General features: G+C 35.0%; 1 protein-coding gene across 49 annotated transcripts in view; it reads right to left on the bottom strand.

Moving 5' to 3' along the window:
* RIMS2 (regulating synaptic membrane exocytosis 2) overlaps nt 1–23,065 on the bottom strand; it is a 445,399-nt gene that overhangs the window by 180,187 nt on the left and 242,147 nt on the right. For 26 of the 49 annotated variants that reach the window (XM_040696415.2, XM_040696393.2, XM_040696396.2 and 23 more), the window contains 7 exons: nt 22,662–22,785; nt 20,993–21,039; nt 19,792–19,904; nt 13,556–13,603; nt 5,067–5,197; nt 3,176–3,347; nt 2,593–2,746 (listed from right to left, as the gene is read on the bottom strand). In XM_040696415.2, coding sequence (XP_040552349.1) covers nt 2,593–2,746; nt 3,176–3,347; nt 5,067–5,197; nt 13,556–13,603; nt 19,792–19,904; nt 20,993–21,039; nt 22,662–22,785 — 789 coding nt within the window. The remainder of the gene's footprint in view (nt 1–2,592; nt 2,747–3,175; nt 3,348–5,066; nt 5,198–13,555; nt 13,604–19,791; nt 19,905–20,992; nt 21,040–22,661; nt 22,786–23,065) is intronic. The other 23 variants (XM_025148070.3, XM_046937976.1, XM_025148071.3 and 20 more) reach the window with 1 other exon arrangement.

The following is a 23,065-nucleotide window of genomic DNA, read 5'->3' as shown; positions in this document are numbered from 1 at the left end:
AAACCCACATTAGAAACAATGCTGATATCCCACTGATTCTAATGGTTAACTGTCACTGCAGTATCCAAACCAAATTCAATTTTCAGTGTAACCCATAGTAAGTCTCTTACCTAATGTGAGAAAGAAAATCAATACTATGGCCTCAGCAACTACAGGAATACTAAAATCTTTTTAAAAATAATCTTTGCTCTTTAGAGTCTCTTTTCAGAGGTAATATAAGAAGAACTTCAGTTGGCCTACAACTCCACTTAATGCAGCCTGGAATTCTTAATGTATGCAGATACTATGTAAAATATTAAAGAAAATTGAAGATTGTTCAAAAATTCAAAAATTAACTTCAAGAGAAGGTGAACAGCTGGCTTCTATCACTCTATACCACAGCAGGATTCCCACTCCAAGATATTGAGAGATACAAAGAAGTAAAAACTAAGTTACTGTCCCTCTTTGAAAGCTGGTTCCTTGAAGACATTGCATATGGGACTCTGTGAGAAGCTCACCCTGTGCTGCTGGCTATCTGTAAACATGGGGCTTCAGTCTTCAGGACTGACAATTTGCTCATCTTCAGAACACCAAAATTCACAAAAAGAAAACAAAACAAAACAAAACAAAATTATTTTTTAACTGCTATCATGTTATCTCTGACCAGGTACAAAATTTCCACTTAGATTCTTTTCCAGTCCCAAACAAGAAGGGATTTTAATTCCAAAAGACATTCTTCTCTATATTTATCATGTAAAACTATATATAGTTTTACATATACAAACTAGAAATAATATTTAATACACAAGAAGTAAATATATTCCCAGGACACTAGAGAAAATCCTTCCTTATGGAATCCGAGTCTCTGTAGGAAAGTACATATCATTAGGCATCAGAGAAATTCTCCTTTCAGTAGCTTATAATGCACCTTTGGCTAAAATCTGTACATCATGAGGCATCCAACTATCGCTCTGGGAACAATAAGACTAAATCATCCTTCCCTGAAAAGCAGGATTTCTACCTTAAACCTGATGATTTGGTAAGTCCTTCGTTTTCCTCATTTCATGAGGCATGATTTTTAAGCTTAGTACAGTACTAAAACCTCACTGACAATCAAATTTTGTAACAATATCATTGAACAGATCTACTATCAAGTTCCACTACAAATCTCCAAAAGCATTTACTACTTTATTCATTCTTCAGGGCAGTTACTTATTGCACAGGTGGGAATTATTATAAAGAAAGAGAGTTTGTTTTCAAGATGGAATTTTTTTGAAAATTAAAATTTCACAAATTTCAAATACAAATAGATACTGAAATGTCCAATTGGTCTGCAAGTATTTTTACATGGCAGACAACATACTGTAATCATAGCAAGATGGAAGAAAGTACAGGGAAAAATAAATTTAAAAAATTTACATAAAGAACAGTTATGGTCCTTGAGAAGACTGAAGAGAAATTAATGGAAAAAGTGCTCCTTATCTGTTAACCAGTATTTCTTTCACTTTTCATGGGTCGGTATAATCTTGTAACTTGAAGGATATGCACTTCAACTCCCAGTTAATATAACTATCTCAGAACATTATGATATGGAGCATTTTAATTCTTCTCACCATCTAGTGCACAGACACAAAAACTGCCAACTACTTTTAATACTTACATACCAGAAAACAATTAATAGAGGGTCCACAAAGAACACAGCAAATATGCAAGCTTATTTGTGAGCCTACACAGGCATAAGCTTCTGTGAGTTTGTGGGTGTTACCACAAGCACACATACACACCCATGTGCAATGACCAAAGAAAATTCAAAGACTCTTGGAAATCGTTTTCCCCTTCTTTTTCCTGCACAAATTATCTTTAAGAATAATAAAAGATTTTTCACAGTGTCACCTGACATTTTATATTGTTCATTCAGTGAAAGATAGCTCTGAATCACTGAGAGTAGTGAGCAGTCAAACTAGAGAAGCAACACAGCATTAAGTAAACAGATTTTCACCATACAGTGTCTTATTCTTATGTAACTCTTTCTATTAGCACACTGCAGATAGTCTATTTTCAGATATTCTATTTTCAGAATATCTACTGGTAACATGAAACTATTGTGAATCAAGTATACCAAACTCTATAAAATAGAAATACAAGATACATTCCATTTGTGAATGTAACTGCATAAAACTATTAAAACAAGGCAATAGGCCATGGCATTGCTTTCGTAACATATCTTCTTATATGCAGGTCACTTCATTTTTAAGAAGTATTACCTAAAGAGAAAGTTACTGCACTTTCACTTTTGGTTAAACTATGAAAAGATAAATGTAATATGGGAGATAGGACTTTAAGATAAAAAGAGCACATTGTAGAAGAGCAAAATAACTTGCTCAAACTCATAATCTGAACTAGGTTGTCTCATAAGGAAACGATGTTGTATTGCACAGTGTTCAATAATATCATTTGTAACATTTCAGACTCTCAAAAGTAATCCTAAATGACTTGATTCATAACAGCTGCAAATGAACACACAATTCCTATCAGCTGCCATCTACAAGAATTTAACATACTTTACACATTAATCCAACAAACTATGTACCATGGATAAAACTAACAACCTACTTTGTAACCTCCGTGTGGGACTCTCGCCGTGGAGCTGTCTTCGTGGCAAATATGGTGAGGGATGGGGAAGTGGCAATGAAGAGACATCATGTGTTTGAAGTTTGTACCAGTGAGGTTCATCATCTAGTAGTGCTGTCTCTAACTCAATAAGAATCTAAAACAGAAAAAAAAAAAAAAAAAAGATTAAAAGTAGGAAACCGTTATATAACAGTATTTTAAAATAAGTATGTTCATAAAATTTATGAACATACAAATCTTAATGGTATTCAAACAACCTGTAAAGAGTTAGTCAGCAATTTTCCAATATTCTGTTAAAATAAAAGTATGTGAAATGTGGATTTTATTAAACATTTCTCAAACAAATTGAGAAACTGCGTGCATCCAGTTACTAAAACAGAAGAAATACAGGAAGAATCTCATATCAGTACTACGTGCCAAGTACAACCTAATGAAATAAGGACAAATTAACAATTTTAAACATCTTTGCCTTGCTAAATTTAATTACTTAATTAAAAAATACTGTATCTTGAATATGAACATGTGGACTAATGTATTCCTGTAATAAGTACCAATAACTGTATACCTCTCCTAAAAATTCACTTTCTTCCTCCCGAACTCGTGCTTGGTCCCAAAGGGTAATTTCTAACATTCGTTCTCTAAACTCTCTCCTATGAACTGGAGAATAAATGAATGTCTGGTTCCACTTGGGTTCCAATGTTTTCTTTACTGTTTTTGTTCTTCTTTTATTTTTATCACTGGAAAAAAAAAAAAGATCAAATATAAACTGTAATAAACATGTCATGGAAAGCAGCAAATCTTAAACCAGCAGCACATTGTGTAGCGTTATGGAAATACTCTGATAACGTATGTCAGAATTTGTTCTTGATACAATGAAGTTCAACATATGTATTGGGGATAATTTATAACTTGATATTAAACTCTGTATTTAGCTGATTTCACAGTTCACATGTCAGTTCCAATTTTAAGAAATTCCCTGAAAAAAGAAATGGTTTTATATATTTGTTTTGAAAACAGTTAAGCGTGGATTTTTCATAAATACATGTACCTCTATAGATAGGATTCCCATGAGTAATAGACCAATAGTACTATGCATGTGCAGACAACACTGGACACAGCAAAAAACTGCATTTTGGATAAGTAAGCCAGCTAAGATGCCAGAAGCTGTGGGAATATGTTACGTAAACTCTTTCAGCAACACTGTCAGGAACAGTGCTCTCAAAACAGCTTCTAAGACAATCCTCTGGGTCACCGGGTTGAAGGCAGATCTCCACCGTGAGATGAGCCTGACTTTTTGGAGCATTATGCAAGGCTACCATGAGAATCCTGGGTCAGGCTCAAGGGTGTTGTTGAGAGCAATGTGTTTTCCATAATACTTCTGCTTGAAAGAACTCATATTTTCTGATGAAAATGAGTTTCACTAGAAAACACCCACACTCCTTCTATTGACAATATCGAGAAGAGTTCTCAGAATAACACTTAATTTTAAACCTGCTGATTGCTGCATATGCAGCTGTGGCATTAAAATTAATGTGGATTCTTTAATATGGCAATGAAGTACTTGCATACTTTGAAAGTACTTGCAATTGTAATATAGTTACTATATTTATGAACAGTTACTTAGAAACTGGGTCAACACATTAACTAAGACATAATATTTTTAGACACATTATTAAAGCAAATAATGCAATTATTTTATTACAATAAAAATGTGTTTACCCTTGAAAACTGAAATAAGTTACACTGGCTGAGCTTTTCCATTGAAATCTGTTTAATCAAAGAGAATTCTGTATTTTCATCTAATTAAATACTTGACTTATTTAAGCGTATTTTACCTCCAGCACGTTTTCTTCTCTTACACAAGAAATATATTTTGCTTACTTAGCTTTTACTTCCAAAGAAAATAAAATGAATTTTCCTGCCATATGACAACTTGCTGATTCTTATATATTTGAGAGAAAGCACGGAATAATTTCAAAAAGTTTTGAACATTTCACATAAATAGGAAGAAGAAGAAATAATTCTTGTGAATTGAATTACTATTAAAAAAATAAATCCATGGGTTTCAGTTGCAAATTTTTTTCCTGCTTTGAATGGAAAAAACCAAACAGCTGGACTGATCAGTCTAGAAATCTGTGAACCTACCTTTACAGTATTTTCTTTGCTCTAGACAGGAATAACTGTCATAGGAAACAAGGGTATTATAAAACACTAACAACATGCTTTGCAAGTAACAGTTTCTCATGCAATGTTTTATGCCTGTCTTTACTTTCCTATTCAGTGTTTAACAAAATAGTCAGTGAAAGTCAATTAATATTCAGTGTCCAAAGATACACTGCTGCTATGTAGCATGCTCAATTAAGAAACTTCAAACTGTAATATGTTTCCGTAAGTGTAGGACAGGTAAGCTCAGCTAATTCTTACTCAAACATTTCTTGTCTTTCTGTTCACCTTACCTTCTGTCTGGAAGAAAGTAAATTTTAACATAAGGATTCCTTGGCCTCCCATCTTCCCTTGACGGAAGATCCTTGGCTCCCAGTATTGTCACTATTAACTGATGACCAACCTTGTCGTACCACAGTTTTATCTGTAATGAGAAAATATTAATTAGTGGACTCATTTCTAAAACAAAGTACCGTATTAATTTTTAAATTAAATTTACTCATTAGCTTCTATTTATATTGGTTGCTTAAGCACAAAATATTGTGTATTAGTTTGTAGTAAAGCAGAGAAATATATTCATATTATAACAGCTTCAGAATGTACCTGGAGTTACTCATTTTTAGAACCTTGTACAATGAATACATTCTTTCATACTATCTTTTTTCTCATGGTATTAGAGTTAGGATTATTGTTTCTTGGCAGTGTAATGCATTACTTTATAACGTAATGTATTACTCACATTACTGATGTATGGTATTCATATGTATACATTTCTAGGTATTTTATGCACAATGAATGAATGTTTATGCCGTGTTGTGCTGGAAAGACATGGGATAAGGTCAAAATAAGCCCTCTGAAGTTATAAGAAAGAGAGGTTCAGTAAAACAACTCTCTCCCCAATCAAATTCAGCAACAACAAGGCAAAAACTAACTTTACTAATCTGTAGAAATCATTATTAAACAGCCTTAGACTTTGTCCAGCAAACATTTTCACTATGTTCATTAAGCGCTGCTGTTTAGCTATTCTAGTTTGAATTACATAGCCGTAGGTGTATCATTCAAGGAGAGGATACACTTACTTTACAGCACTAACTGTGGCACAGGATATGGTGCAGGTAGGACAAAACAAAGCTTTTCAAACAGCCAGGGAGATATTACATGGGGGTAACACTGAGATAGCATTAACTGCAGCTGACAGAGAAAGCTCTCTTCATGGCCAGTTTGATGGACATTTAAAGAAGTTCCCTCCCTGAATTTATGGGAATGAGGGTAATTCCTAGCTTCACAACAAAGCAGTGTTGTGCCTTTAGGCACAAACACACTCGAGGTCAATAAATGTCAATAAACCCCAGCTAAAGTAAACATCAGAGGTATATACACTTTCTGTGGAGCATCATTTCAGATAGGGGAACTTCACCTGCTACTACAGCTTCTCATCTTCAGCATTTCAATGATTTAGAGAAAGGTCTTGACACAGTTCTCAAGGCCTTTGACCAATCAACAAGAGGCTCATTTAGCTTTCTGTTGTTCCTAATTAATGAAGCAATTGAGATGACAGTAAGACATACCAACTCATTTAATGGTCAGAGTGTACTTCTACCTACACCACTACAGTGCAGGAATACCTATCCTCTAGCCACCAACAAGCAGCGTTTGGACTTCAGAAGAGGACGGACAGAAATCCACTATTAACATGCTATTGACCCTTCTACTGACTTTGTATGTTTCTGGTACCAACAGTAAAAGGGTTTTGTGACTACTGAAGGAGAAAATGGTGTGAGAGAAATTAATAAGTTTCTAAAGATGTTTCTAGATCTTGTTCTTCCATGCCTGTAAAGCAAGGGAATTTGTCAATATTTCTCTAAACTGACAATATCTGGACTACAGATCTGGTCTACAGATAACAAGCAGAAAGCTTAGCACCAACAATATGAGCATCAACGATATAAACCCGAAGAGAAGCTCTGGTGACCTCTGCAGTGCACATCAACTTTCATGTTCTTCGACCCTAAATAAATCCTCCTGCAAGAGAGTCCATGATCAAACAAAAGACTCATCTATTCTCAAGCACTGGCTAGTCCTACACACCAAGGGGAGTTGCACTGAAGAAAATCTTCATCGCCTGTTTTTTTCAGGGGAAAAATTAAACTTCCTTAAGCAGAACCCAATGTGTTTATGATCCAGACACTATCACAAACTGAATGAAGTTAATATAATCCACACCTAGATGCAAAAAAATGCAACTACAACTATTCACTCATATTTAGGCTATGTATTTCTTCACTGTAGTTGTTTGACTGGATTTTTTCAAGAAGACTTTGCCAAAATGGTTTGGAGAATGAGACTAAGGAGAATGTTAAATCATCTAACACTATGTCTTTGAGCTGCTCTGTTGTTTGTGTTTTGCCACAAGAACTCAAAATTTGCGCTAACACACATCTAATACTCTTCTATTAATACTCCAACAAAATTTGAAAAAAAAAATGTACATAACAGTTATACTGTCCCAGTAATTCTTTACTGGCCAGGTCAGGAGGCAAAATTGTGACAAAAAGTGTTAACACTCATCATACAGAAAAAGCACTTGTAATCCAAGAATGAATTTGGATGAAAAGATGAGAAGGGAAGAAAGTAAGAGTGCAACAATGGATGAAGAATTCCTTGGAGGGGACGATGAGCTTACATTCTCATGGGTTTAGAAGAAGGAAGATGGGACCAATAAGAAACTTTATAATGACTGAAAAGTAAAATATAATGGACGTTTCTTGGTGGAACATTGGAACAACTGAGTCACTGACATCAGGGACCGAAGAACAGGGGAAAAACTGGACTGGATGAGAAAAATTGAATGAGGCAACAAAGAATAATCCAGATCTGTAAAGGCACTGTGTAGTTAGGTTGAGATTGAAGAAAATAAGAAGTTAGGACAGGAAATTGGAAAAAAAAAAAAAAAAAAAAAGGAGAGAGAGAGAAAGAGAGAGAGAGAAGAGTTACGGTAGCATACTGAATATGAAAAATGGGGTTTGGGTGTAGAACTGACCTAATTCTGTCTCATTTGCATATGCCTTATGATAGAATATCCAGATAGATGGTGTTTTCCTCAAAGAAGCTTTTCTTTTTTACTCATAAAAAGAAAAAGGTCAATTAAGACCTTTGCAGACAGTTGCAGTCTGATTCCATCCGTTCTTCTTTCCCAGAGGCCTTGTGTGTTGGAAGATGGATGACTTAGTATTTATAAACTGCATGTTCTTCACTGCCTTGGGCTGAGGCTCTGGAGCCTAATCTGAAGTACTACAAAGCGTTTGAATTGAAGTCTAAAGTATGTATTACATCTGAACAGTGCTTATGTCCCTGAAAAATCAGAAGCTGGTTGTCTCAGATTTTGATGATAAGAAGTCTCAATTCTTAATTGACAAATGCAAAACAATCCTACTACACCTCAGATAATATTGTATGAATTTTATATAATGAAATAAACATGGGATACTATGTGTATAACAGGAAAGCTGCTGGGAAAATGTTTTTTTTTTCTTCATAGCTTTGTTAAGCAGTTTGTAGAAAAGATTCTTAATGCCACAGAGTGAAGAACATTGAATTATTCAGTTCTGAGGGAGAAAGACTCACAAGAATGCAGAAGTACTGTGATGCTCAGCTCCAGAAACTTAAGCAGCTAACAGCGACTGCTGCGACTAACAGCAGAGAATCTACAAAACTTCAAGGAAAAGCTTAGACTACCTAAGAAACTGTGACATATGCAATCCTGATCTAAATGGGGGAAAGAGAAAGCGAAAATTACAGCACAGAAAACACATCACAAAAAAACAAGATGGCTGATGGGCTGGTGCATATGTGGACCAGCCGTACCCGTAAGAAACATCTTGAATAGGACTTTGTCAACCTAAATAATTCAGGATTTCAGCAACTAAAACTTAATCTAGTCAGAAAGTGATTCCATCTGATAGCTTTCTAGAGATCTTTCTCCTTAATGCTGAAGTCCTGGAAACTTAGAATTAGCCACACGCACGCTCACATGCTGTCCTTCCCTACACAGATGTGCACCTAATGCTTGACTAAATTTCTGTTGTGACAGATATCTGAACATAATAAACCCTGAAACTGTGAGATGGTCTGTCATCCATAGAGTTCAGGAGATGCTGAATTCCTGGAGTTGGGCTTCCAGGTAGTAACACCTGATATACAAAGCAGAATAAACAAGAACACTCCTGTAGACAGATGATGAAGGTACTCCTTAGGGGTAGGAAAGTGAGGGGGATGGGGCTGAGAGTCTGGTCCTAGTTTGAAAAATTCTGAGTTTTATCCAATACTGATACAATGCTAGATCAGTGCACATTCTAGTTGGCAGGTCTGGAATCTGATACACTAAAATTAAGTGTCTTTCGCTGTCTGTCTTTTCGCTATCACATCACATACTTGTACTCCTGACCACAGAATATCTCAGCTTCATTCGAGCTTCCTGCTCCAGAGAAGAAAAGGATGCTAAAGGCATTTCTCTGAGAGACAGATTCAATCTCTTTAGCCTAAAAAGAGCTTAAAACAAAGATGTACATTTTCTGGAATAAGTTTCCCACATATAAAACATTATATGAAAGTTGACTGTTGGTGTATTCCAAGAAATAAGGATGCAGAAATCTCTTACTGCTGTTTGGCCTTCTGCAGGCTCAGAAGAAGAGACAGACATCTCTCTCTGGAGAGGTGACTCACACTCTGGAGTAGCCTAAGTTTCAAACAGAGTTATGGGGATAAGTACCCTTTATTTGGGCTGGATCATTCTCTGTGGATATTGAGGCACCTACTTCTTTCCTTCAACCGTCTAAGATCTTCCACAAGGCACCTCAAGCAAGTACAAATTTAACTATAAATTAAGCAAACAAATTCACTTTATTAGATTTGATACTTTTTTTTCAGATCTTGTCATAAGTAAAAACTTTTTAATCAATGTACTGATTAAAAAAGGTAATCGTGTAATTAGGATCTATACACTAATAAATATGCACAAGGGAAATCAATTATGAAAATCTAGATAATATTATTGTCATTTCCCATATTCCTCTTTCAGGCATGCTTGACTGCTTGAACACTTAACTAATTCCAGTGTGGTTTTGTGTATTCCACAGGCACATGACATCGTAAGTGACAACTTCAGATTTAAAAACAGAATATTTACATTTATACATTCTGTTCTACAGTTTATTTCTTTATTTAAGTCTTGCTTCACAAACCTCATGGACAAGAGAGACAATCTGTACCACTGGAAGTGAATGCCTGCCCTGCAGCCTGAATTTTACCACCCCACCTAAGGGACTACTCAAACAATGTTAGTTCTGAGAGACAGCTGACAAGGCATTTTTGTTCCTGTGGAGTTCATTACAATATTTCATGAAACCTACATAGCCGTTTATTAGCATACTACTTGGAAACTGAGATGCTATTGTTTCTTTTTTTAATTTTTTTTCCCACATTATTCTGAAATAAGAGATACACCAGCAAGATACACTACTGGAGAAAAAATGTCTCAACTTATCTTTAGAAATGCTTAAAACAATTATTTTATTTGGACTAAGTTTATGTAGACGAAGAAATTGCCCTGAGGTGGTAAAGTCCTTGGTGTAGCTTAAGATGAGCTTTGGTTGCTTTTAAATCTACATCTAACAAATGCTGACTTACTCAAAGTTGCTAAACCAAACTATTAGTTCTGTTTGGGTTGCTGCTGTACATGTTGGAACAAATACAAGAAGACTGTTAAACAGAAGAGCTTCTGGGATCTGAGTGTAGAAAATTATGAAGGTATTTAGGTATTTTAATCTAGATATATCTCAAATTTCTTTTTTAGTGGCTTCATTTTTATTTCGATAATGCCGAATAGATGCATGCATTCATCTTTATATATGATTAAAGATACTGATGTTCTGCACTAAAGCAAAAAGGGTATCTGAAATTTCTGAAGTTAGAAAGAAAAAATAGTAGTTTAATAGCAACTATGGGTCTAAACAAGCCTCCACTAAATAAAAGATACTGCAGGGAGAGCACATTCATGAACAGATGATTCTCTACCAAGATATTGCAAAGCATCATCCTGTAAGAAAATTGCTTATATGTCAACATTAATCTAAAATTTCAAGAAATAGAAATTCACATTTTCAAGTACTATGTAAGCAACAAAAGTTTCAGAGAAGGGTGAATGGTTGGCGAAAATGAACTTTTATATTTTTCTTTCCAGTAAAACAAGGTTAATTTTTAATTCATCCAGTGATACAAGAGACAGAGTAAATGAATTGAATGACATAGAACCAGAAGTGTGGAGGAGGAACTTGTGCCAGGACCTGTGATATACATCACCAGGATCAGTTTCAGGCTAACAAGCAGAGAAGACAAGAGTAAGAAAAAAGATGTGCATTTCCTGTGAAGAGCAATGAAACAGAGGTATGAACAGAAACGCTGGAGATGCTCGTTCTTACTGAGAATTCTACAGACACAGCTATAGCACAGCCCAGAATGTAAAGTATACTTCCTGACAACCACAAACAACAGTTCAGAGCTCGGTGTAAGCTAACTTTGCATGCCAAAAAGAAACCAGAGTTCTATACTACTGCTGGACTGTTCGAACACCCGTCAGCTTGTTTACAGTTCACTGGAGAATTTCTGTTCATCTCTGTAACCTGCATTATGGAAATACATTAGATTAAACCATCTCAAGCTTCTATCAACCTGCCCTACAAGAAGCGTGCAGGCAGGGGATTTTGATTCAGCCTAGTCTTAAAGATGCTGCCATGGTTGTAAGTTCAAGTTCCTCAGGAACATTTCTCATAGATGCATACAGTGGCTTGAGTTGGAAGGCCTTCAAAACTAGTTCCAACCCCTAGACTTGTGCAGGGCTGCCTCCCTCCAGATCAGACTGCCCAGGGCCCCATCCAGCCTGGCCTTGAACATCTCCAGGGATGGGGCACCCACAGCTTCTCAGGGCAGCCTGTGGCAAGGCCTCACCTCCCTGTGAGTGAAGAATTTCTTCCTAACATCAAACCTAAATCTCCCCTCTTTTAGTTTAAAGCCATTCCCCCTTGTCCAAGCCAAAAATAGTGATAGGACAATTACTGAGCTCTGTAAAGAAACTTTAGAGAGGCGCCCAGCATACAGAAACAGAACTGGAGCTAAAGATGGTTCCTATCTACAACATCATAAGCAATCCCTCTTCCTGGGTATTGCCAATCAAGCACTGAGCTTATTTTTTTTCTTAAATTACTACCATAATCATTTGAACAAAGTGCATTTTTCATTAGGGAATATTAATCTAAGTAGAACAGACAATTTTTATGTCTATTTCTTTATATAATGTGACTTAAATACGAGACTACTACAAGTTATTTATACATTATATTATTACAAGAAACTTGCAGGTTTCAAGCATTTGTTTCCTTTTTAAACTGAACAGCTATCACATTATTTCTTAATTTATTTTGAACATTTATAAAAAGAAAATAAATATTAAAAGTCTACTTGTGTCATATACAATGTTTACCTCTATTTGTGACTGGATTTGTACCCTCTTTGATTTCATTACCACAAGCTGAAGCCAACTTCCTTAAGCACGCTAAGGGCTGTTTTAAATTTTTAATAGAAAGCATACTTACTATGTCAGTAGCTCACACTAACATTTATTTAAAGCAGTACCATTAAGATATTATCATTTTTAATCTCTTTTTTAAGATTTTTTATTTTGAATTTCTATTTAAACATTTAAGGACTACTTTAGGAAAATAAAATAATGTGAAAAAATGTGCTTTATTAAACCTGGTTCATAACCAAACCACTTCCTATAGTTTTACTTAACTCTTTTATAAATTTATATGTACTTTTTTCCCATTTCAATATGAGATTTAATTATTTCATTCTCATCATTTAGATTCCCTCCATTCCATCTCTCATTGAGCAACTGAGCAAACGTAAGAAACATTCATACAGCTCCCACACAAAAGATTAACAACTCCATAATGGTATTTTGTAAGAAAAGCAGATAATATTCTACATACAAGAAACTGAAAAACATGCAGCAAAGCAAGATAAGCACTGTTAAATATTAGTAAAACCTACTTTTACATTAATCTACAGTACCTTACAAGTTTCCTAATGAAAATAGGCAAACAACTTGTACCTACATAAAATGCCAAAGCTAAATAATTCAGTATCACAAATTGAGAGTTCATTTTTTGGTTAAATAGAGTTTGGGTTATTTTGATGCATTTTTTAAATTTAAGAACCAGGTTTCATATGCAAAAATTTTGCCTCTTTAAACAAGGTACAAATTTATTTGCCTGTCTTCCACTCAAGACGCTACTATTACTTGGAAAATGCAAAAAAGGACGTGTTAAGTAATGATAATGAATGATTTAAAGAGACATCAATCTTTATATAATGACATCAAACATGAACAGCATAAAATTATTTATTGCATAAACTGTACACACTTTTTTGTATGTGGGATACGTAGCCATCAGGATTGTTGAAACCTGTATGAGTTAAGTAGTGCATAAACAGCAAAACAAAAACTGGTTGTCTCTTTAAATTGTAATTTAGTATTTAAACCCCATGCAGAACTTTACAAGCTGCTCACAAAAATGGCATGAAACTTGTTAATATGGCTTAAAGCAACACACTAATAATATGGGAAAACGGACTAGAATGTAACGTTTTCCTACTATGCATTTTCCATAACAAACAAAAGAAAAAACCACAACTTAAGTTTCTGTCAGGCAGACGAAGTCTTTACCTGAACCCTAGGAACAAAAGGCGTTGTTCTTCTACTAAGGCTTTGGCTCTGGTAAGCAAAATTAAAGAAAAAGCAATAAAACAAAACCAAAAAGGACAACACGCTGGAAACTAAAAGACCAAAAGTAAAAACAAAGACACACAACTATTACTTTAAACACAGCTTTACACCAAGGACATATTTATCTAAACCAAAGAATTTTAATGCAATGCATAAATGAAAACTGTACATCTATTACCAAATTATATAAATCTCCTGAGACTGAAATTCTGACCTTAGGGAAGTCAGCAGGAATTATGCCACTGATTTCCCAGGAACAAGGATTTCACTTTACAGGTCTACAGGTAACATTTACAACAGATTTAGAAATAACATCAACAAATGTAGCAGATAAGCAAAGTGTGATTTGGAAGTCAGGTGGGAAATATAAGTTAAGCTTGACCATCTATTTCAGAAAAACTGTAGATGCATATTTGGAGACAGAAACAAGCACAGTGCACACACTGACAGCTTTAGTCGCTTTCTAGATTAAAGCAAGTAAAAGGCTTTCCTTACTCTCCAACTTCAAGGGGCACTTCATTAAAAATGTCTGAATACTTAAAAAAACGATTGAAAGAAAGTGCTATACTGTATCATCATTACAGTGGAGAAGGTGCAATCAGAGTACTTCAATTCTCCACCAATCATGACTGAAATAACATACAGTATATACAGAAGACCCCAAAATGAAATGAGACCTAGAACATGAATAAAACTTAGCTGCATAGCACTCATAGACTCATTTATAACCCTCGTATATGAATGCAATGCTTCAGACCACATATAACTTGGTGGATCCCAGTGGCTACACCAAGACCACATCAGTACAGGTAATGGTCCCAAGTTCCTAGACTCATTATACACTCCAAGCACTTCATCTTTGGCTTAGAGTTAATGGAGTGGCACAGAAAGGGCACTGAGAGTGGGGAGTGAACTGGTATGAGAGCGTGCCAGTACCTCAGAGCTGTTGAATGGGTCAACAGGAGCATGGGGGTCAGTCACAACAATCCAACAATGCTGAATCTCCTTTCCTCCCTGCTTGGTTTTCCTGAGATAGTTTATTTCAAAGAGGTGGAAAGAAGCTATTGCTCAATATGCACTTCCATAAGGTCTCTATTGAGGGTATGGAGAGAGGCAGTGATGATAGTTCTGCTACTCTCCTTGCTTACTTGGCATGCACAGATGCTGGAGAAATCTGTTCCACAAAATGTTTTTCAGTACTCTGTTCTAACACCAAAGTAGGAGTATATCTAAGACAATCTGACAGTCTGAACCACAGTTTTGTCTGATGTGCCCCCGTGTTCACTGAGGTGAAGCAGCTGCATGTTGCTCCACTGCAGTCAGTACTGCACTCCCAAAGTAAGGGAGCCAGAATCCAGTCTAGTCAGGCACAATGAAAGCAGATCTTCAGCTTGCTTCTGCTCCGTACTTTGTACACATATTCCAGAATATCACCTTTCTAAAAGGGACACCATGCACCAAGGACCCCCACTGCCTTGGAAACTGTGGGCTACGAGCACACTGTGAGCACTACCTAGCACTTTGCAGACTTGAGTTTATGAGAGCAACAGCAATTTACTGGCCTTGACACAGAAGGAGGTGAAGCAAAAGAGGGAAAAGAAAAGGGGAAAGAGGAACATTTCTCATACTTGACCTCAGCCCCACAATATGATGACATATTATGTCCTACAAATGAACAGTATCTGCTTTTAATATGCTACAGATAATTCAAATATAATTCATATACTTGCATTTTTATTAATTTATTAATTTATTAATATTATAAATAATGCATGAAAAATCTATTGAAACAGTTCTTTGTTTTAACTGTACAAGGAAATAGCTTAGTTTTTATAAGTAACAGCACTTTCCTGTCAAAATTTCTACCAGTACATAATGAAATGTTGTAGTTTTGTATCTCTACGCATTTACAGGTTCTTATAACCATGTTGTCAGTCTCTAGACCTAGCTATCATCAAATCATTCCAAGTTATGCTTCTCATGCAGCATTGATAGTAGACAGAATGCAGTAATGAAGCAAAGAGAACCACCACACAAAGAGTACTGACTTATTCAAAATGACATTAAAAGAAAAAAACAGTGAAAAAATAAAGGAACAGGAGCCAGAGGAAGCAAATAATAATAAAACAATATGTGCAAAGTAAAAGTCAAGATATTCCCCTGAAAGAAAAATGTGGACTAAAATACCATAATAAACTGCACAAAGCACAGATAACAAAATATTCATGTACCCTAGTAAATTTTAGCACCCAATAGTTTACTGTAGCTGCATAGCATTTGTTTCAAAAAATACATGTTTTGGGTAATATAATTAGTAATGGAAGAAAGAATTTCTAGTTATGTGGGATAGTTTACTTTGTGGGAAATCATATTAGCCAGCTCTGGAGAGTTACAGTAGCCAGAACAGAAGAAAACGTACACAGAAATGTCAATAAATAGAATAACATGGAAAACTGAACAGGTAGAGAAAGGTATTCCTGAGTAGTAGAGGCATCATAGCAACTGGCTGTACAACTACTGCACCATAGATGAGAACACGAGACTCAAACCAAAAGACACTAGAACCAAATTCTTTTTCATTCTAATACAGTTCCTATGGTTTTCTTATTTTTCTAGGAGTCAAATGCATAAACATAGAAACATAACTTTTGATTTAAACATTTACCTTAATATTTGTTGTAATTCTGAAACCTTTAATTAACAAAACTGCTTAATCACCTCAAAGGTATTTTTGACTACTCCACCTCTTCAAAAGACCTGTCAATTAAGACTGCAGATTGTGTACTGAATCATAAATGTCTTGGCCAATGAATACAAACAGATAAGAATTCAGTTGGCTTTTTGCGTACTAAGACTTTCAGACCAAATCAAAACTCTACTCAACACTATCTATCTATACAGACAAATATACAAAATCCTACGAAATAATCGTGCCAAAATATACGTCTAAGCATAGAGACATTCTGTTTTGATCTTGCTACATATGAAAAAGTATAAAAAGACTTGGCATTGAAGATAGGCTGAAATATAGACGGGGAAAACTGAAGTACCAGAGATGCCAATATACTGAGTATTGTATTGGCAAGTAGAAAAACTAACCCTCCACTGTATTAGCATTATGCATGCTTCCTAGAATATTTTGGACGGAATAAATTCCAAAGCATTGACAATTAAAAAAAGGAAAAAAAAAAGAAAAAGGAAAAATAAAATCTTGAGATCTACCACAGTGTCTGAAAAAGCATATATCCAAGTTTTTATTCAAACTCTTCAGACTTCCAAACGATGTCTGTAGGTATCTCTCTCTACTGCTGCCCACAACTCTTATTTCACACCACATTACACACAGCTCCCCTAACAGCAGCCCATCAGAATGACACGGTAATGTCCAAAAGCACAGAACACATTCCTCACATCTCAATCATCCTTCCCTCAGATTCATCCCAGCTGTCTGGATTCAGCCACCACCTCTCAGAATGTCAGCTGATCCTCCATCTCCACTGAAAACAGCATCCTGTCCCCATCCACCATAAGGATCTTGTACTTATTCTCCTGCCTCAGCACTCACCATAAAAAGCACATTTCCAATTACATCAGGAATGCAGTACTTTTTGTCTTTTGCACCTACCCAGCTATTTAGAATGAGGAGCATTCTATCAATATCTTGTCAGAAAAGGAATGAGTGAAAATGTGAGAAACCAAACGATTGAAGCTCTTTCATTTTGTAGGGTTCAAAGTAAAGTATTTTTTGGAACTTAGGGAGCTAAGTTCTTACAAAAATTCAGTTTTTCCCTTTGCAAAAGGTATAAAATTAAAAATTGCACAGTTTATTCTAATCTTTCAATACATCTCCAATCCTACAAAATTTCAGTTTTTTTTTCCACCAACTTTCCCAAAGTTTGGAAACTATTTAAAGGTATAAAATGAGAAAGCAAAACTTCAAAAAGTGATAGAAAAATTCAGTTTTCAAAACAGTTTAAATTCCTCATCTGAAGAGTCAAAAATTACAACTTTCAAAACTAACTGAAAATATCTGTTTTCAAAATTTACCATTTTGAAAGAAACTGTTCTTTTAGAATACTTCCATTCCCTTTAAGTTATTTTTCTACAAATATATTTTAGTCTACACCCCATTAATTCTAGGGGAAATTCCTATCATGTGCCTCATTGAAATCTGTCCACACTGTCTTCAGACATTGTGAGAGCCACCCTTCCTCATAAAGCAAAAAGTTTAGCACCAGTCTCCAAAGAGTAGTGGAAGCTGGGTCATGCCCTTAACATGCCACCAACATAGATAGATACTGCCAACATTTCTTAAGCTGGTGAGCTTTGATAGGTAACCAAATTTTCAAACCACCTACTTTAAATGTGTACGTGGAGACAGTGGGACTTCACTTTAGAGAGTTACTGAGCATTTCTGACCTCAGGTAGCCAGCTGGAGCTGTGTGTTCTCAGAAAGCAGCTGCAGTTTTAAGGGAAACGAGGAAATTGTGTAGTAGGGAGTCTTATGTAATCACATAAAGTATGTAAGGTAGTTACAAGGAGGATAAATGTAGGAAAGATCTTTTAACATTTCCTAGCATTATTTGGTTTCTTAATATGAAAACAAATGCTATAATCTTATTAATAAAAGCAGTAATATATTGAAACAAACAAAAAATAAATAAAATCTGATTGATGCTTCCATGGCTTAAATGCTGAATTTACATGCCATTTAGAAATGCAAAACAAAGTGAATTCAGTTCTTATCAGTAAATTAGAATATATCTCCAAATCTCTTGATACAATTCTCAGGCATTTCAAGATGGAAGATCCTATCTAACCAGAAAAGCAAAAGACTTAGTAACTTTGCTAAAAAACCCTGATAGTAAACTCTTGGGGATTTTCTTTCTGAAACTGAGAAAGTCAGTTCTGATTGGTTGGATTGCAACGTCTGTGCATTGGATACCTGAGCAGCTAACTCTGTATCTTGAATTTCAGGCTGGGAGCTAGGAGGCAAAACTTATCGACAGCCTAATCTTTTATGAGATTTAGCTGAAAAGGTTTTCTTTCCCACCATTTCAAGTATCCAGAATTTTTCTGTCATGTAAAGCTCTACTACTTTTAGAAACCCGATTGATCACATTTATGTTCCCTTCTCATTGTATTTTGTGCAGCTATAGTATTCTGCACTCTACAAGTCAAGATCTATATTTTCCAATTTATCCAAAAGACTGAGTCTTTCAAAGCAAGTTAAGAATAACAGTTAGAGAAAATTAAAAGTTATACATTGTAGATGGCTGGTCTGATAAGCAAAATAAATAATGTCTCATGCATTGCAAAATGGAGCCAACATGGCTGCTGAACAGACAGAAAAATGTTTCTTCCTGTCCTCCAGCGATACCATAAACCATTTGTAGGAGACCAGAAACAGTCTGCTTAGATTTTATGCATATTTTTATAGCCCACGTATTATATTAACATAAACAACTTAGAAGAAATATAAATGTGACATTTTCAAACATATTTAACATCAGTTTCTCACTGCTTCCATTCTGTTTTCCTCTCATTTTCAAACTGTATCAGGCACTTTTGGAAAATCACACTTTGGAGTTGTAAATGCCACAGAAATGCATACAAAACCAAAGTCCTTCAGTTTCATACAAAAGAATTTACCCTTATAAGGAAAAAATTCATGTAATGAATCTTTTCCTCAGTGAGAGTGAAGAACAAAAGTGAGTAACATTGGTACAAATAAAATACAACAGTAATAAACAATCAATGGTTTATCTGAAGAAAGATATATATGAAAGCTAGCGCATAGGAAATAAGCAATATTAATGTCTAAGTATGCTGGTGATAAAAATCTACAGTGCTACAGTTGAAGTGGTACATACACTCAACAACACAAACACAACTAGAGGCTAATAACTGGTCTTTCTGAAAAAATAACACTACTGATCTAGCTTATAAAACAAACATACATATCTCTCTCTAATTCAACATAAGAAAATTTTCCAAAATCTGTTAAAACAGGATGTCCTTCTGAAATGATGGCCCTGCCTATACTGAGATATACACTGTTAATAAAAAATTTAGCTGTTTTAACAAGAAATTTATTCTACAGGTAGCTCAGACTCTGCAGTGAGAATTGTGTATGCTGCAAAAAGTACATTAATATTAATGAAATGTTTACATACTGAAAGTTGTCCAGACAAGAACTGTGGAACGTCCCTTAACATGCCAGGACTCATAGGAGAAGTCACTGAAATAGAAGGCCGGTCCATTTTCTGAGATTCAAAGGAACTAGAACCTGCAATTATAAATAAAAATAATTTTTAAATAATCGCAGTTATGCATTTTTCACTGCATTCTTTAAATAAAAAGGATAAAAAATATAACCACGCGTACAACAAAGCTTATTGCAATAAATATCACCTCTTTCTCTATATAAAAGACCAAAGAATGACAACCTTCTAATGCTCGGATGCAATTAAAAGCTTTTAGGTTTATCATATTAGCAATAGAGAACAACTAATCATTCATTCAAACATTTACCACGGTGATCATGTCATTAAGTTGAAGACCCAAAATTATTTCTTACAAATCACTTTTTGAGGAGCACTTACTATCTCATACAATCACACTAATTATCAATTAATTTTTTTAAAATTAACAGGATATATATAATATATCTTGTGCATTTTGTTTCAAATCTACAGGGTCTCAGAGGACAACTTTTGACACATAAAAAGTTAAGAAAAAAATTTAGTGGATTTTATTTAAAGAAATGGCTGATCAGTGAAAAGTTACTGAAGTGGTTTCTCACATTATTATATTCAAGTTTATTCCACTCCATTTATTCACAGCTTCTGTTTTAAAAGAGTTCCAAAACAACGACAAGAAAATAACTCCAGGCTTAAACTCATCCTATCAGCTCTGCACCAAAGAACAAGTTATTTTTTTCCACATAAAATAATGGTTCAACCAATTTGAAGAGTGCTGAATGATCCTAATAAAGTATATGTATTCTGGTTTTAAATTAGTTACCACTCAGGTTCTAAATAATGAACAGTTTGTCTCAATTTTTAGTTCACAAGCTGCATAACAACAAAATAAGAAATTGAAAATGGCAATTAATTTTTTGTATATTAATTAGCATTGTGTTTTCCTTTTCAATAAAAAAATAACCTAAGCTTATAATCAAATGTCAAGCCTGAATCAGCATAGCCTGACTTGTGATAGTTTATTATTTAACAAAGGCAGATAGATCATACAGGAAGATAACATACTGAGACAAATGCAGACAAAGAGACGAGATATACTGACTGAAGACGACATTTTTCAATTTATTTGTGCTTACATGAAAGAGGATTTTTCTACCCCACAACCGAAACTTACTGGACTCCAGCTGTGCATGTGTGCTGTCAGGTATTCTGGGAATGTCCCTGAAAACAGGAAAAGGAAGACAGGCTGATTGTTCATCTAACAATCATGTTCACGTTTCAGTTAAAATATAACACTTTGCAAGTCTTCACCAAATGCCTCAGGAAAATCATATGATCTCCTTAACTGTCTTCAGTCACCAGGAAGATCTATCCAGTATAAATAAGTTCATTGGAAAATTAAGACTACAGAACATGTGGTTTAGTGAATACAGGAGGGAGGGGCACAGTCACAAATAAAATAAATGATTAAATAGGAGGAAAAAAAAAAAAGAATATAACAATCTCAGAGTTTTCTGTAGACAAAAACCAGACTTCAGTCCCAGAAGTACCTCATCAGATTACCTCAGTCCCACAGGACATATTCATCCTATGAAGGACACGCATTAATATATTTGTAGACTATCACGGCAAGCAATACCTGCCCATCACCTCACTCAGAATTATACTGCAGAATTTATCTAAAACGTATAGATCCCAGTGTTTCACAGTAGCATGAATAGTATTTCTTACAGTGAACTCTCACCAAGATAAACATAAGAGAAGGAGAAGCAGCTTTTGGCATCCCTCTACGTTTTAAGATATGCTCTGTCGCAAACAGATTATATAGAATAATCAATAAAATCCGAAGCAAAATTTCCATATTCAGAAGTTGCAACTATGAAAATAAGATGCATTTTAAAATAAATATTTCTGAGAATTAGAAAGCAGAAAAAAGTTCTTGCATATATAGTAGTCAGTTCACATAGATTAAGAACAATGCCATCCTTCTACAGTTTTTGGAGAAGACTCTTACATCTACTGCAAAAAGAGAGTGGGAATCAAGTGTGTAATTTTTTTTAGCCCCAACCTGGCTCACTTCTTCACACACTACATAGCAGACAGTTAATGCTGAATAGAGCATCTCAAGAGCCCACATCAACTTCTTTCAGGAATTATAGATGAGCTACTATAGTGAGAGGAACTGGAGCATATGGTAACATCATCAATAAAAGACATGATAATAAGGAAGGTAAATGACAGGCAGGAAACAGAAAAGCACTGAAAGAATGCATGAAGTTTCACACACTTAAGAGAATGAAGAAAGAAAAGAGAATGGAGTATTTTCAAGATGAGAGCAGGTCCTTGAAACTTGGCTATAAACATCTATTTGGGAAATGATGAAAGATCTTACATTTATACGAAAAAAGTGTGAAACCTCCTCTTCTGAGGCAGTATTTTTCTAGCAATATAATCTATTGGCATTACTATTACAACTCCCAAGTTACGAAAAGGTTTTTATGGATAAGAAGATATACTTTTTCCCCTGAAGAGTTCAGTATATATACAGGAGATAACTTCTCATCTCACTGATGAGATAAAGTAATTTTTGTTACTATCAAGTTTGTTTAAAAGTATCAAATGAAATTATCACTCTGAACATATTGCACCTTCAAGTTAAATACATCCCAATACTATGCCTTATAGCTGAAGTTGTAACAACCCTCACGTATGAAGGTAAGAGAATTTTACATGCAGTTTTACTGTTTTCAATATTTACGAATCTGATATGCTATGCACTAAAATTTAGCAATTTTTTTTTTATCATATTTAGTACCAAAAAAAACCGAGGCAAAATTACTTACCCAATTGGTCTTGAAACAACAAGCTCGACTTGTGGCTCAGGTTTGGACTCTAAAATGATGTTATATACCTCCTCAAAGGTAGCTCCTTGTAGTAGCCTTCCATTCCATTCCAGTACTTCATCACCTATAATTTCAGTAATAGCAATCTGTTTATGAAGTCTGCTGTGAACTGTACTTAAAATGACAATTTAAGCCACTCTACTGTCAGTTTGCTGACTTGTGAAACCAGTGTTCTCAAAAAGTTCAGTCCTTCATTTAGAAAAATCCTAATGAAGGTCTTCTGCAGCTCTGCTCTGAATGCATAAAATTCAGCGAAATAATAGTATCATCAGTAGGACCTCTACTGAATTAGATACAGCTCTTACTTATATTGGTAGTTGTGGTTTAAAACAAACCTTAAGATG

This window comes from Gallus gallus, chromosome 2 (genome assembly GCF_016699485.2).
Source record: "Gallus gallus isolate bGalGal1 chromosome 2, bGalGal1.mat.broiler.GRCg7b, whole genome shotgun sequence".
Classification (NCBI taxonomy): domain Eukaryota; kingdom Metazoa; phylum Chordata; class Aves; order Galliformes; family Phasianidae; genus Gallus; species Gallus gallus.
The sequence above is the reverse complement of the archived record's forward strand: the minus strand, read 5'-3'. Positions and strand labels throughout refer to the sequence as shown.